The 15,334-nt window shown below is 44.0% G+C and overlaps 1 protein-coding gene across 3 annotated transcripts in view; it reads right to left on the bottom strand.

The window, feature by feature from the left end:
• INSR (insulin receptor) overlaps positions 1-15,334 on the bottom strand; it is a 165,655-nt gene that overhangs the window by 23,524 nt on the left and 126,797 nt on the right. For all 3 annotated transcript variants that reach the window (XM_045827236.1, XM_045827225.1, XM_045827245.1), the window contains 3 exons: positions 13,495-13,769; positions 12,455-12,591; positions 1,811-1,970 (listed from right to left, as the gene is read on the bottom strand). In XM_045827236.1, the coding sequence (XP_045683192.1) occupies positions 1,811-1,970; positions 12,455-12,591; positions 13,495-13,769 (572 nt within the window). The remainder of the gene's footprint in view (positions 1-1,810; positions 1,971-12,454; positions 12,592-13,494; positions 13,770-15,334) is intronic.

Raw genomic sequence — 15,334 nt, 5'->3', positions numbered from 1 at the left:
CTTGAACAACACAGGGGTCAGGGGCTCCAACCCCCTCCAAAGCTGAAAATCGGCGTTTGACTTTTGACTCCCCCCAAACTCAACTACTAATAGCCTATACTTTGTGTGTTCTATGTATCATATACTGTATTCTTATAATAAAGTGAGCTAGAGAAAAGAAAACGTTAATAAGAAAATCATGAGGAAGAGAAAACACATTGCTCTATTTTTTAGAGCATACACAGACCCATGCAGTTCAGGAGTCAGCTGTACCTTCCTTTTGTGTTCAGGGTGTTAACTTTTTGTCCACGTGCTATAAACACCTTTCCCACTCTGAGAGTATTTTCCTTTGAATTTCATCCATGGTGCCCCTGCTTCTTAGAGAGAGACTCCAATCTTGGATATCCTGAGTAGTAAGTCTTTGTGATTGATGAGCCTCTTGGAAGACACCTGAGTTCACGTCAGAAGGTGAGGTGACTCAGGAGGGGGCTGGTCACCAGAAGAGCAAGCATGTAATCGGGGGGCCGGTGTCAGGGGAGTGCCCAGCCAGCCTGACTTCCAGAAAGGGGATCAGGGCTCGAGATTCAGTTCAGTCATGTGGCCATTGATTGGATCAATCACACCTAGGTAGTAAAACCCCAATAAAGACTCTTGACGACAAAGCTGAGAGGATGAACACGTCTATGCATCGAGAGGATGACACGAAGTGTCCTCGTCGATGAGCAGGGAAGGGCGGCCCCATGTCCAGAGACCTCCTGGCCCTTGTCCTGTGTGTCTCTTCACTGGAATGGTCCTGACATACATCCTTTAAGTAAAACTGTCTTTGTGATTATAGCACTTTCCTAAGTTCTGTGGGCCATTCTAGCAAATGATCTAATAGAAATGACATACCAGAAAGGGTCATGGGAATCCCCAGAATTGTAGCCAGTTGGCCAGAAGTGCAGGTGGCCTGGAAAACCCCCAAACTTGCATCTGGCATCTCGGTAAGAGCAGTCTCATTGGCAGCTGCGCTCTCGCCCTGGTGGGTTGTGTGGTGACCCCAGTGGGCAGCGTTGAAAGCATGGCACAAGACACTCAGCTGGGGTAAAAATTTTCATCCTAGTCCTGACCCTGAGCAGAGCTACCCTGACAAGAATCACCCCCACTTTGCACACTCCCATTGTGCCAGGTCTCTGGGCATCCAGCCAGCCAAGCAGAAGCCATACCTCATCCCTCCCCACCAAGCCCTGCTCCTCCCCTTTCCCCTCCATCCAAGCTATCTGTTTCTCATTCCAGAGTCTAGGCTCCTGCCACGTGCCAGACTAAACGTCTTCTTTTGCCCTGGCTTGCACATTCTTCAGGTCTCGGCCAACTGGGCACTGGCTCCAGGAACCATTCCCTGCCCAGCTCTGCCTTCCCCACCTCTCCCCACCCTGCTATGCAGTGTGTCCAGCTGGCCCAGGGGTGGCACTTATGGTGTGAACATCGAGAGCACCCTCCATGGGAGGACATGGCCCATCTAATAACAGAGATTGAAATACCAGTTCAAAGGGGCTGATGTGCTTATCAGTCTTGTCCTGTTCCAGGCCACGTGACCTTCATGTTGTCATTGAAACCTCCCTTCACCTCCAGAGGTGGTCCCACTATTACCCCCATAGACAGATGAGGAAGTACATGCTGAGAGAGGGTAAGCACCTCACCCCAGTCACACAGTAGCCATTGGCGTAGCCGGAGGTCAAGTCCAGGGCCAGCAGGCCCAGCCTCCAACCTCCCCCCACTATTCTCTTAAATGTGCTGTTGTTCCCAGCAGCAAGCACAGACCCAGCTGGTCCAAGTTGCCATGCAGATTTACCATAGTCTGTCACGTAAAAATAGGTGGTTTCCGTCCAGGAGCCATTGCCCGCCAGGGAGGTGGCCCGTACTCGCACACTGTAATTCCCCGGCAGCAGCCCACGCAGCCTGCAGCCCCGCTCCAGAGCAAAATTCCTGCGGGAGACACACTGGTGCAGCTCCTAGAAGACAGGAGGAGAGAGGGGTGTGGGCGACTGTGCTTCATGCGCTCAGGTGTGTGTGGCCTGGGTAAGACTGTCACAGACGGGGTCTGCTCAGAAATGATGCACAAGGAGTTCCCATGGTCAGTGATAACCTGTCTTCCTTGACCAGAGCCAGCCATCTGGCCTGGGTTACCTCATTTAACCCTTGAGGCCCCACAGCTTAGTCTCTCCTCAGAGGTGGAGAAAGGGAGGCTCTGGACAGAGTCGGTGAACTTCTGCTGTAAAGGGCCAGGCAGTAAATATTTTCAGCTTCCAGGGGACAGGTGGTCATTGTCACCAACTCAACCTTGCCGTCAAAAGTAGCAAAAGCAGTCAGAAACCAACCTCCAATTTGTAACATCTGTAAACAAACAGGCATGGCTGTGCATCCATGGATGGACACGGTGGGGGTGGAACACTGAACTTCACATCACTGACCTGTACCTGCAATGCTCTTCTTCCCATGCTTTCCCAACCATGCTGAAATGCAGAAGCAGTTCTGAGCCCACGGGCTGTAAGAACTCGGGCACACTTGAGGCCGAGGCAGGGAAATGATGCGTGGTAAGTGCAGGGCCAGCCCTTCAGCCCCGACTGTCTGCCTCCAAAATTTCTTGCAACCACTGCGGGATGTTTCCACCCAGCCTCCAGAAAGTCCCAGAAGGGCAGGAAAGAAGGGACCCACATCACCTAAATCACATATCAGGCCTTTACCTTACACCTGCTGGCCTCTATCTCATTAGAACCAAATGGATACATGGGCTTAATGTCTAAAGAATAAATTTAAATTCCCCTCCCTCCCTCCCTTCCCTTTGCTACCTTTCTTCTACTGCCACTTAAAACACTGGGGACCTACCTACATTCTGATAAAAGAGAGAAGATAAGCATACACACCCCAGCAATAAACACACGTATAGAGGTAAACCCAGAGCTTATAAGGAAAGGTGTGATGTGCTCAGGGCCAAATTGTGAAAACCTTCCAACATAACTTCAGGCTCATAGTGCAGGCAAAGAACTAACCTGGAGAGTCTTCGGGGCAGAGAAAGAAATGCAAAGATTCCCGTGTTCATCATGTGACAAGAGCAGCCAGAAAACAGATCAGACTGTGAGCTCCAGTCCAAAGGTTCTTCCAAGAAGGATGAGTCACCAAGCAGAAAGGGACAAATAAGCAAACATAGAAACCAAAGGCAGCAGCTCTCCAGGACAAAGGGGACACATACCCTCCAACCTCAGTCACTCGCCCGATGCCTGGGGTGTGGATGAGAAGGGAGCGTGACAAAAGGAACTACAGCAGGGGTGTCACACTCATTTCACCGGGGGCCACATCAGCCTCGCAGTTCCCTTCAAAGGGCCAAATGTAATTTCAACTCCTTAACAGTTAAGGAGTAGTTACAATTATACAGTCCTAAAATTATATTTGGCCCTTTGAAGGCAGCCACGAGGCTGATGTGGCCCTTGGTGAAAATGAGTTTGACACCCCTGAACTAGAACCTGACACAGCTTCCTCCACAGACACAAAAAGGTTTTTGTAAAAGCTGGCAAGAATTGTGTGCCTTGGCTGGTATGGCTCAGTGGATTGAGTGCTGGTCTGCAGACCAAAGGGTCATGGTTTCAATTCCCAGTCAGGGCACATGCCTGGACTGCAGGCCAGGTCCCCAGTAGGGGGCGCACAATGACCTGCACATATACTGCTTACAAGAGACCCACCTCAGAACCAAAGACCCACACAGAATGAAAGTGAAGAATTGAAAAAAAATATCCCAAGCAAAGGGACAGAAAAAAAAAAGCTGGGGTAGCAATACTCATATCAGGCAAAATAGACTTCAAAACAAAAGCCATAAAAAGAGACACAGAAGGACGCTTCATAATACTCAAGGGAAGAATTCACCAAAAAGACATAAACATTGTAAATGTATATACACCCAACATAGGAGCACCCAAAATATTAAGTAATCTTGGAGGACTTCAAGAAAGATATAAACAGCAACACATTTATAGTAGGGGATTTTAACACCACACTGTCAACAATGGATAGATCTTTCAAACAAAATATCAACAAGGATATAAAGCTCTGAACCATGCCCTAGAACAAATGGACCTAATTGATACATGTTGAGCCTTTCATCACAAAGAAGCAAAATACACATTCTTTTCAAATGCACATGAAACATTTTCAAAGATAGACCATATGATAGGACACAAAACAAGCCTCACCAAATTCAAGAAAATTGAAATCACATCAAGCATTTTCTTGGACCACAAGGGCCTAAAATTAGAAATCAACTGCAAGGCTAAAACTCAAAAGCATTCAAATTGATGTAGACTGAACTGTATGCTATTAAATGATGAATGGGTTAATAATGAGATCAAGGAAAAATAAAAAAATTTCTGGAAACAAATGAAAATGAACACACAACAGTCCAAAATCTATGAGACACAGCGAAGGCAGTCCTGAGAGGAAAGTGCATAGCATTACAAGTCTACCTAAAAAAGATAGAAATATTTCAAATAAGCAACCTAACCCTACAGCTACAAGAACTGAAGAACAACAACAAACAAAGCCCAGAGCTAGTAGAAAGAAGGAAATAATATGAAGAGCAGAATTAAACAACAGAGAAACTAAAAGAACAATTCAAAGGATCAATAAATCCAGGAGCTGATTCTTTGAAAAGATAAACAAAACTGACAAGCCTTTATCCAGACTCATTAAGAAAAAAAGAGAAGACCAAATAAACACGATCAGAAACAAAAGAGGAAAAATTACAACTGATACAACAGAAATACAAAGTACTATAAGAAATTACCACAAACAACTATATGCCAAGAAATTTGAAAACCTGGATTCAATGGACAACTCCTAGAAACATAAGCTTCCAAGACTGAACCAAGAAGAAGTAGAAAGCCTGAAGACTGATAACAGCTAAGTGAATTTGAAGCAGTAATCAAAAAACTCCTGGCACACCAAAGCCCTGGGCCACACAGCTTCATAGGAGAATTTTACATTTAAGAAAGAGTGAACCCCAATCCTTCTCCAACTATTCAACAAAATCCCAAAAGAGGGAAGACCCCCATACTCTTTTTATGAGGCCAGTATCTTCCTAATCCCCAAACCAGATAAAGATACAACAAAGAAAGAAAACTTCAGGCCAGTATCACTGATGAACATAAATGTAAAAATCCTCAACAAACTATGGGCATATCACATCCAACAATACATTAGAAAAATCATACACCATGATCAAGTAGGATTCATCCCAGGAATGCAAGGATGGTACAATATTTGCAAATCAATAAATGTAATACATCACATAAACAAAAGGAAAGACAAATCACATGATCACATCGAGAGATGCAGAAAAAGCATTTGATAAGGTACAGCACCCAGTTTTAAAAAAAAAAACCCTCAGCAAAGTGGAAGTAGAGGGAGCATTCCTCAACATAGTAAAGGCCATATATAAGAATCCTACAGCCAAAGTCATACTCAATGGGCAAAAACTAAAAGCTTTTGCATTAAGATCAGGAACAAGACAAGGGTGTCTGCTTTTACCACTGTTATTTAACATAACATTGGAAGTTCTAGCCACAGTAATCAGACAAGAAGAAGAAATAAAAGACATCCAAATTGGAAAGGCAGAAGTAAAACTGTCATTGTTTGCAGACAACATGATAGTGTATGTAGAAAACCCTATAGATTCCACCAAAGACTATTCAACCTAATAAGTGAATATGACTAAACAATAGGATACAAAGTCAACATCCAGAAATCAAAGGCATTTTTGTATATAACAACAAGATATCAGAAACAAAACTTAGGGGGAAAAATCCCATTTGTTAGAGCAACAAGAAAAATAAAGTACCTAGGAATAAATCTAACCAAGGAAGTAAAAGACCTGTACTCAGAAAACTACACAACACTGAAGAGAGAAACTAAGGAAGACACAAACAAATGAAAGCATGCGCCATGTTCATGAATTGGAAGAATTAACATCATCAAAATGTCCATTCTACCCAAACTAACATACAGATTCAACACAATTCCTATTAAAATACCAATGACATATTTTACAGATATAGAGTGAGCATTTCAAAAATTTATATGGAACTATAAACGATCCCAAATAGCTGCAGCAATTTTGAGAAAGAAGAACAAAGTAGGAAGGATCACAATACCTGACATCAAACTATATTACAAGGCCACTGTTATCAAAACAGCCTGGTACTGGCATGAGAATAGACATGTGGATCAATGGAACAGAATAGAGAGCCCAGAAATAAACCCTTGTCTCTATGGTAAATTAATAATTGACAAACGGGACAAGAACATAAGATGGAATAGAAATAGCCTCTTTAACAAATGGTGTTGGGAGATCTGGACAGCTACATGTAAAAAAATCAAACTCGACCACCAACTTACACCATATACAAAAATAAACTCAAGATGAATAAAAGACTGAAATGTTAAGTTTTGACACCATAAGCATCCTAGAGGAGAACACAGACAGGAAAATTTCAGATATTCCACACAGCAATACTTTCACCGACATGTCCCCTAGAGCAAAGGATATAAAGGAAAGAATAAACAAATGGGACTACATCAAATAAAAAGTTTCTGCACAATTAAAGAGAACAACAGCAAAATCAAAAGGGAAACATCCGTATGGGAAAATATATTTGCCAATGATACCTCAGACAAAGGTTTGATTTCCAAAATATATAAAGAACTCATGCAACTCCAGACCAGGAAGACAAACAATCCAATTTAAAAAAGGGCAAAGGACCTTAACAGATACTTCTCCAAGGAAGACACACAGGGCCCAGAGACATATGAAAGGATGCTCAGCATCACTGGCCATAAGAGAGATGAAAATTAAAACCACAATGAGATACCACTCCACACTGATAAGAATGGCCATCATAAACAAATCAACAAACAAGTGCTGGCAAGGCTGTGGAGAAAATGGAACCCTAGTACACTGTTAGTGGGAATGTAGACTGGTGAAACCCTTGTGGAAAACTGTATGGAATTTCCTCAGAAAACTAAAAATGGAACTGCCTTTCCACCTGGTGATTCCACTGCTGGGATGATACTAAGAATCCTGAATCACCAATTCTGAAGAACCTATGCACCTGAATGTTCATAGCGGCGTTATTTACAATAGCCAAATGCTGGAAACAGCCTGAATGCCCATCACTAAATGAATGGATCAAAAAACTGTGGTATATTTACACAATGGAATTCTATGTAGCAGAAAGAATTTCTGCCATTTGCAGCAGCATGGATGGAACTGGAGAACATTATGCTAACTGAAATAAGGCAGGCAGTGAAAGACAAATGCCATACGATCTCAACTCTAAGTGGAACCTAATCAACAAAACAAACGTGCGAGCAAAATAGAAACAGAGACACTGAAATAAAGAACAAACTGACAGTGACCAGAGAGGCTGGGAAAGGGGGACAATTGGTGAAAGAAGGGGAAGGGTCAAGGAACATGTGTGTATAAAGAAGGCATGGATAAGGACAATGGGGTGGGAGGGAACTGAATGTGGAAGATGGGGGAGTGTAGTGCAGGGAAGAATAATGGGGGGGGGATGAGGACAACTGTAACTGAACATCAGTTAATTTTTTAAAATACTAAAAAAAAAAAGAAATATAAAATGGTGCAACTGCTTCGGGAGAGAGCTTAGCATTTCCTTTGAAGTTAAATGTAGAGTTACCATATGACCCAGGAATCCCACTCCTAGGTATGCACCCAAGAGAACTGGGAACATATGCCCACACAAAAACTTGTACACAAATGTTCACAGCAACATGATTCCTATTAGCCAAACGGTGGAAATAACCAAAATGTCCATCAATGGATGAATGGAAAAACAAAACATGGTCTATTCATACATTGGAATATTCTTCAGTCATAAAAAGGAATAAATACTGATATAAGCGACAATATGGATGAGCTTTGAAACTATTACACTAATGAAAGAAGGCAGTGACAAAAGGCCACATATTACATGATCCAGTCACATGACCTGTCCAGAGTAGGCAAATCAATAGAGACAGAGAGTGGAGGAGTGATGGCCAGAAAATGAAGATAGACGAGCCAAGAACAAGAAGATTAGGGGATGATGCCTAAGGTGAATATGAGGTTTCTTTTGGGGGTGATAAAAATATTAGAAGTCAACTGTGGTGATGTTTCCACACTTCTGTAAATGCACTAAAAACCACTGAATTGTACATGTTAAATGGGTGTATTTTACGGCATGTGAATGTATCTCAGTAAAGCCACTATGAAAAAACCATCATGCTTGAAGCCATCCAAAGCACAGCACTCCCTGGCCATGGGATTGGTGCCTGAACGTCCCCTGGCCTCAGACTGGATGGGATACCAGGATAGACTCTCACTTCTGGAAGCATTGATGCTGAGAGGATATGAGGCTTGGAACCATGGAAACCAGAGAAGGACAATCAGGAGCTGTTCGGCTCACTGCAAGGACCCTTAAGATGTAATTGATCCAAAGGAATTCTGGATCCAGCCATGCCTGAACTCCTTAAATTGTTCAGTTATGGGAGTTAATAAGCTTTCCTTGTGCCATAAGCTAGTCTGATGAGTGTGGGAGGGTTTCTGAAGTGCTGGTGGAATATGAGGATCTAAAGCCCGGGGCCCGTAATGTCAACTATTACATTATATGGAACAAAGGTCTTCTCAAACACCCTTGTAAAATGCTCTACATCTAGCCCTGGCCAGTGTAGCTCAGTTGGTTGGAGCATTCTCCCATGGACCAAAAGGTCAAGGGCTCAATTTCAGGTCAGGGCCATGTCTGGGTTGCAGATTCAGACCTGGTCGGGGCATACACAAGAAGCAACCAATTGATGTTTCTCTCTCACGTCAATGTTTCTCTCCCTCCCTCTCTCTCTCCTCCTGTTTTTCTCTCTCTGTGAAAATCAATAAGCATGTCCTTAGGTGAGAATTAAAACCAATACATAAATAAATACCTGTGCATCCACCTGTTTTTTGGATATACCATTTTCTATGTATCCATTTCCAACAGACATACATCTTGTATGTGTGCACTTTTGGCTGCTGATGAAAATCTTATTAGTAAAGTTTTTATCCCCCCTCATTCTGAATTATTTCCCTGGGACATATGGGATTAATATATACAGGTTAAGACATTAACAAGTCTTGCAACAACGACCCTCCATGAGTCATACCTCTCTGTCTGCAACCCTGAGAGGCCCCTCCTACACTGATGCTAGGTTTGGCCACTGAACTCACACTGAGCACATTCTTCTTTATTTCTTTGTACAACCGTCTGCAGTTGCATAAAAATAGGCCTCAGGCCAGATTCTGACCACAGGCCTGGAGTTTGATGATTTCCGTTTTAAATCATTGTCAAAGCTGAATATTGGGGCAACAAGAGTAAAGGTGGTCCCAGGTGGTCAACAATGGGAGGCCCACCTGTTCTCTCTGGCTTGGGGAAGCCATGCCATGCCCACCTGGCTATAGGATCACTGAAGGTCCAAGAAATCAGGCAGTTTTAGGTGCTGGCAAACTATGGCCCACAAGCTAAATCTGCCTCACTGTTTGTTTTTGTAAATAAAGTTTTACTGGAACTTCTGACCAAGATGGAGGCATAAGTAGATACACTTTGCCTCCTCCCACAAGCAAAAAGGACAACAACAAATTTGAAAACAAAAAACAACCACAACTGCCAGAAAATTGAACTGTATGGAGGTCCAACAACCAAGGAGTTAAAGAAAAAGCATTCACCCAGACTGCTAGGAGAGGCGAAGATGGGCAGCCAAGGCAGAGAGGACATGCAGCAAGGCAGTGGCTGGACGACTGGGTGGGCGAGGAAGCAGCTGGAGGACCAGGCAGTCCTACATTTGTGTGCAGATAAACTGGGAGGAACAACTGGTGAGCCAGGCAGACCATGAAACCCAGGGTTCCAGCACCGGACAAATAAAGCCTCAAAACCTCTGACTGTAAAAATCTGGGGGTCGCAGTGGTGGGAGAAACTCCCAGCCTCACAAGAGAGTTCATTGGAGAGGCCCACAGGTTCCTTTAATGTACACAAGCCCACATACCTGAGAATCAGCATTAGAAGGGCCCGATTTGCTTGTGGGTGGTGGGGAAAGTGACTGAAATTGGGCCCAGAGCCAAGCAAGTGGCATTACTCCCTCTCGGATCCCTCCTCCACAGATAGCATCAGAAAGCAGCAACATGGGTTGCCCTGCTCTGGCGAATACCTAAGGCTCCACCCCTTAGAATGTAACAGGCACACTGAAACAAAAAAAAAATGGCCCAAATGAAAGAAGAGATCAAAGCTCCAAAAATAGAACTAAGTGATGAAGAGCTAACCAACCTATCAGAGTCAAAAACATCAGTAATCAGGATGCTCACAGAAATGACTGAATATGGTTGCAAAATACAGGAAGAAGTAAAGGCTATGTAAAGTGAAATAAAGAAAAATATACAAGGAACCAACAGTGGAAAAAACCACGACTAAAATAGACGATTTGGAGCACAAGGAAGAAATAAATACTCAACCAGAACAGAATGAAGAAACAAGGATTCAAAAAACTGAGCAGAAGCTTAAGAACCTCCAGGACAACTTGAAACATTCCAACATCCGAATCACAGGGGTGCCAGAAGGAGAAGAGGAAGAGCAAGAAATGGAAAATTTATCTAAACAAATAATGGAGAACTTCCCTAATCTGGCAAAGGAAATAGACTTCCAGGAAGCCCAGGAAGCTCAAAGAGTCCCAAAGAGGTTGGACCCAAAGAGGAACACACCAAGGCACATCATAATTGCATTACCCAAGATTAAAGATGAGAAGAGAATCTTAAAAGCAGTGAGAGAAAAGGAGAGCGTTATCTACAAAGATGTTCCCGAAAGACTATCAGCTGATTTCTCAAAAGAAACCTTGCAGGCAAGAAGGGGCTGGAAAGAAGCATTCAAAGTCACCGAAAGGCAAGGAGGACCTACATCCTTGGATTACTCTATCCAACAAAGCTATCATTTAGAATGGTAGGGCAGATCAAGTGTTTCCCAGATAAGATCAAGTTAAAGGAGTTCATCACCACCACACCCTTATCATTTGAAATGTTAAAGGGACTTATCTAAGAAAAAGAAGATGATCAAAAATATGAACAGTAAAATGATAACAAACTCACAACTATTAACTACTGAACCTAAAAACATAAACAAAAACAAAAACAAACTAAGGAAACAACTGGAACAGAAACAGAATCACAGAAATGGACATCACATGGAGGGTTAGCAGCGGGGAGGGGGAGAGGAGAATGGGGGAAAAGGTACAGGGAATAAGAAGCATAAATGCTAGGTACAAAATAGACAGGGGAGGTTAAGAATAGTACAGAAAATGAAGAAGCCAAAAAACTTATATGTATGACCCATGGACATCAACTAAGGGGGGTGGGGAATGCTGGTGGGAGGAGGGGTGCAGGGCAGAGGGGAATAAAGGGGAGAAAAATTGGGACAACTGTAATAGCATAATCAATAAAATATATTAAAAAATAAAGTTTTATTGGCACATGTCACACCCATTCATTTATACATCATCTATATGGTGGCTTTCACATTACGATGGCAGAGTTGGGTATTTGCAACACAGACTGGCCACAAAGCCCAGCATATTTACTAGCTGGCCCTTTACCACTGCCAAACCCTGGATAGACTTGGATTTGTATCCTGACTCTATTCTTATGGCTTCGGACACAACTTAAATTCTAGAAGCCTTAGTACAAAGCTCACAGAGTTATTCTGAGCATTTACTGCACTCTAGCAGATCCAAGGGGCATATCATCTTCACATTTTGACATTTCTAGAACTGGAACACATCTTAGAGGTAACGCTACCTCACAGTTAGAGGTGGCAGTATCTTTTTTTGTTTCTTAGTGGTCCATAACAATAACATGGCCTCTAGTCACATCTCAGGTGTGATTAAATACAATAAATGAGACACTGTATGTAAAGACCTAAGCATGTGCAGGGCACACAGTGAGCCCTCAGGGTGGCTTGGCTGCTTTCTGTTCTTAGGTCCCCTGTCATGTACATCTCAGCACTCACCCTCACCGTGCACAGTGTCTGGTGGGAAAGACAGGCACCCAACAAAAAGTCACTTATTACGGTTTTTAGTTATGTATTTACAGACTCATATAACTCTCTAAAATGAGATGAGTCTGCTGTCATGCCAGGAAGGACAAATGCAGGCAGCCACCATTCAACTTGTAGGGCAGACCTGAAAAGCAACATGAGAAACTACTGAACAGAGTTTGTGGACTGGCATTTCTGCCCCACCTCTGTGGAAAGTTACGTATCAAGGCTTTGAGTCCTAACAGGGAAGCATCTAACAAGAGAAGTGTTTGGGCCAGAATTTAAGGAAAAGGAGGAGATACCAACGGCAGCCTTGTGGGCTCACGTCCAGGTATCAAGGGTCTTACCTCATCGCCGTATCTCCTGTAACTTACTTCATATAGCACGATCAGACCGTTGGGCTGCTTGGGCTCCTGCCACATCAGATGAACGCCATTGCTCTCGATTTCATGGGTCACGGGGCCAACAATGTCATCTGCCTTGGCTATAAGGTGCAGTGGTTGTTAGAGGCAGGGACTTGACCTGAGATTGAACCCCACCTCCACCACATACCAACCGTCGAGCTTGAGTTGGTTATATAAGTCTCCTATATCCCGTTTCCCTTGTTGGAGAATGAACATGTGAGACTCACCTCACAGGACTGTCCACATACCTATGTCTGTCTGTCTATCTTATGTCCCACTGGTTCTATGTCTCTGGAGAACCCACTACATGTATGTATTTCGTATTTTTTATTTTTTCTTACGGCTCGTGTGCATTTTTTCATGTTTATATGCCAGCTCTGTATGACCAGTGTAACTAAAAATAAAATAGGCACCATAGATGGACCTTGAGAGCATTATGCTACGTGAAATAGGTCACTCAGAGAGACAAGCTCTGTGTGATCTCACACGTAGAATCTGGAAAAGCTGAACACAGAAAGCACACTGGTGGATCCGAGGGGCTGGGTGGTGGGAAAATGGGGAGAGGGTGGTCAAGCGTAAAACTCCCAGTTGTGAGATGAATAATGTGGGGCACGGTGGTTATAGTTAACAGTATTATATTGTGTACTGAGAGTGTAGAACTTAAATGTTCTCACTGCAAAAAATGAAAAAAGAAACAACAAAAACAAAAAGAAAACCCGGTAACAATGTGATCTGATGGCGGCGTCTGCTGCCAGTGTCGTAGCACACACACTGCAATCAGAGAGCACATGCGAGGGGGCAGATCAGCACTCTGTGCACTGTGTTAGGTTAACTTACATGACATTACATGTCAACTGTACCTCCATGAGGCTGGGGAAAACTAATAGTAAATGACAAGTGATAAACAAGCAAATAAGTTAAGGTGGGGAGGGGGCTTCTGCTTGGTTGGCGTGGGTGCCTGGCCCTTGTGAGGTGCCACCCACCTTCGGGCATAGTCCTGGCACTGACGTAGGCTGCCACACTGCATCTTTCCTCGGGGGCATCTTGGTTGCAAGCCTGCAGCTCGATGCGATAGCCAGTGAAGTGGCGCAGGCCAGAGATGACCAGTGACTCTTTGTTAACCACCTTCTCAAAGGGCCGGTGCTCCTCCAAGTTTGTGGGTGCACTGGTAGAGGAGGTATTGGGGAAACCGGGAGCTGTGGGCACGGCCGTCGTCACATTGCCCTCATCACCAAGGGCCCTGCGTTTCCTCGATGGCCTGTCACGACAACAGGACACACAAGCACCACCTGTAAGTACATGCCCCTGGAGAATGCCAGACTTAAAGCAAAGACTGTGGAGCCTGGGATGCAAGGGAGCGGGTGAATTAAAATGTAAATTGCCGAGAATTACAACTCAGAACAGCTGTCAAGAAGTCCTTAGAAGCATCAGAAGTATGGGGAGGCCCACCCAGATAGGGCTGGGGATGCCAGGACCACCGTCCTGACACACAAGGAGCCTGCCTTCAGCGGGCGTGATTCAGGTTTTCATTTTGCAGAGTAACAGACCAGCCAAGGTCAGCGTTAAAAATAAGATGCCGAAAGCCTGTAAGGGTCCAGCTTTTCAGGAAGGCCTGCTGAATGGCATTTGCCCAACACTCTGAGCTACTGACCATCAGTTTAAAAAGGAGAAACGTAGCCCTGGCTGGCGTAGCTCAGTGGATTGAGCGCGGGCTGGGAACCAAAGTGCTCCAGGCTCGATTCCCAGCCAGGGTACATTCCTGGGTTGCAGGCCATAACCCCCAGCAACCGCACATTGATGTTTCTCTCTCTCTCTCTCTATCTCCCTCCCTTCCCTCTCTAAAAAATAAATAAATAAAATATTTGAAAAGAAAAAAAAAAAGGAGATGTCTTCCAATTCTTACAACCTGCTAAGGTGCCTGCAAATTTGAGTGACTCATCCTCAGTTGTGAGCAAAAGAACCTCACCAAGGAGGCTGGTCCCAGTAACTCCAAAGAAACGCCATGCAACTGATACATCCCTCCCCCTTAAAACGCTATATTGAAAAATAAATGCCAGTAGCCTGAAAGTTTAGAAATACATATATACTTTAGAAATACATATATACTTTAGAAATATACCTTACTTTCCAGGAAGTCCCACTGCTTCCCTCTTTCCGCTGCTATGCCGTCTGTTCCCCGAGGCACAGCCCTCACCAAGCATGCCGAGCATGCCGAGTGCCTTGTTCTGTGTGCCAGTGAGCTTTCTTTAAATGGCCTGAAACAGCCTTTCCCACTTATCTGTAACATTTTCTATCTCAGTAAACTGGCTAGAGAGGGCCTAAGCGGGGAAACTTGGGAAAACTGTAACAGCATAAACAATAAAATATAATTTATAATAAAAATTTTCACAGGTAATTGTACGTGGGGTTACTTAGGTTTTCTGGCAATTATGAAAGCAATCTTTTCCCCTGTTTTACATACTAATTATTGCTAGTATATCCATGGGCTTTTGTTTATATTGTCCCTACTTTTCCGAACTCTCAGGCTAAGAGTTTCACAGTTGACCTTGGGTTTTCAAGGAATACACCAGAAGAAACCAGGCCAGCACACTTTTACCATAAGTGTTAGAGGGTAAATATTTTGGTTTTGTGGGACATGTGGCTTTTGTGACAACCACTCCACCTTCCATGGTTTGCAAGCCACCACAGCATGAGCGCGGTGCAGCCATAGACACAATGGGAACTGGCGGGCGAGGCTCGAGCCTCCGTTGTGAACACAGGGGAGCGGCCAGCAGGCAGCCGGCTGGCAGAGGGGTGGCCAGCGTCCGTGCAGCCTGGTGATGG

This window comes from Phyllostomus hastatus, unplaced genomic scaffold (genome assembly GCF_019186645.2).
Source record: "Phyllostomus hastatus isolate PE091 unplaced genomic scaffold, TTU_PhHast_1.1 phas_contig_150, whole genome shotgun sequence".
NCBI lineage: Eukaryota > Metazoa > Chordata > Mammalia > Chiroptera > Phyllostomidae > Phyllostomus > Phyllostomus hastatus.
Note: the sequence above shows the minus strand (reverse complement) of the source record. Positions and strands in the feature narration are given on the sequence as shown.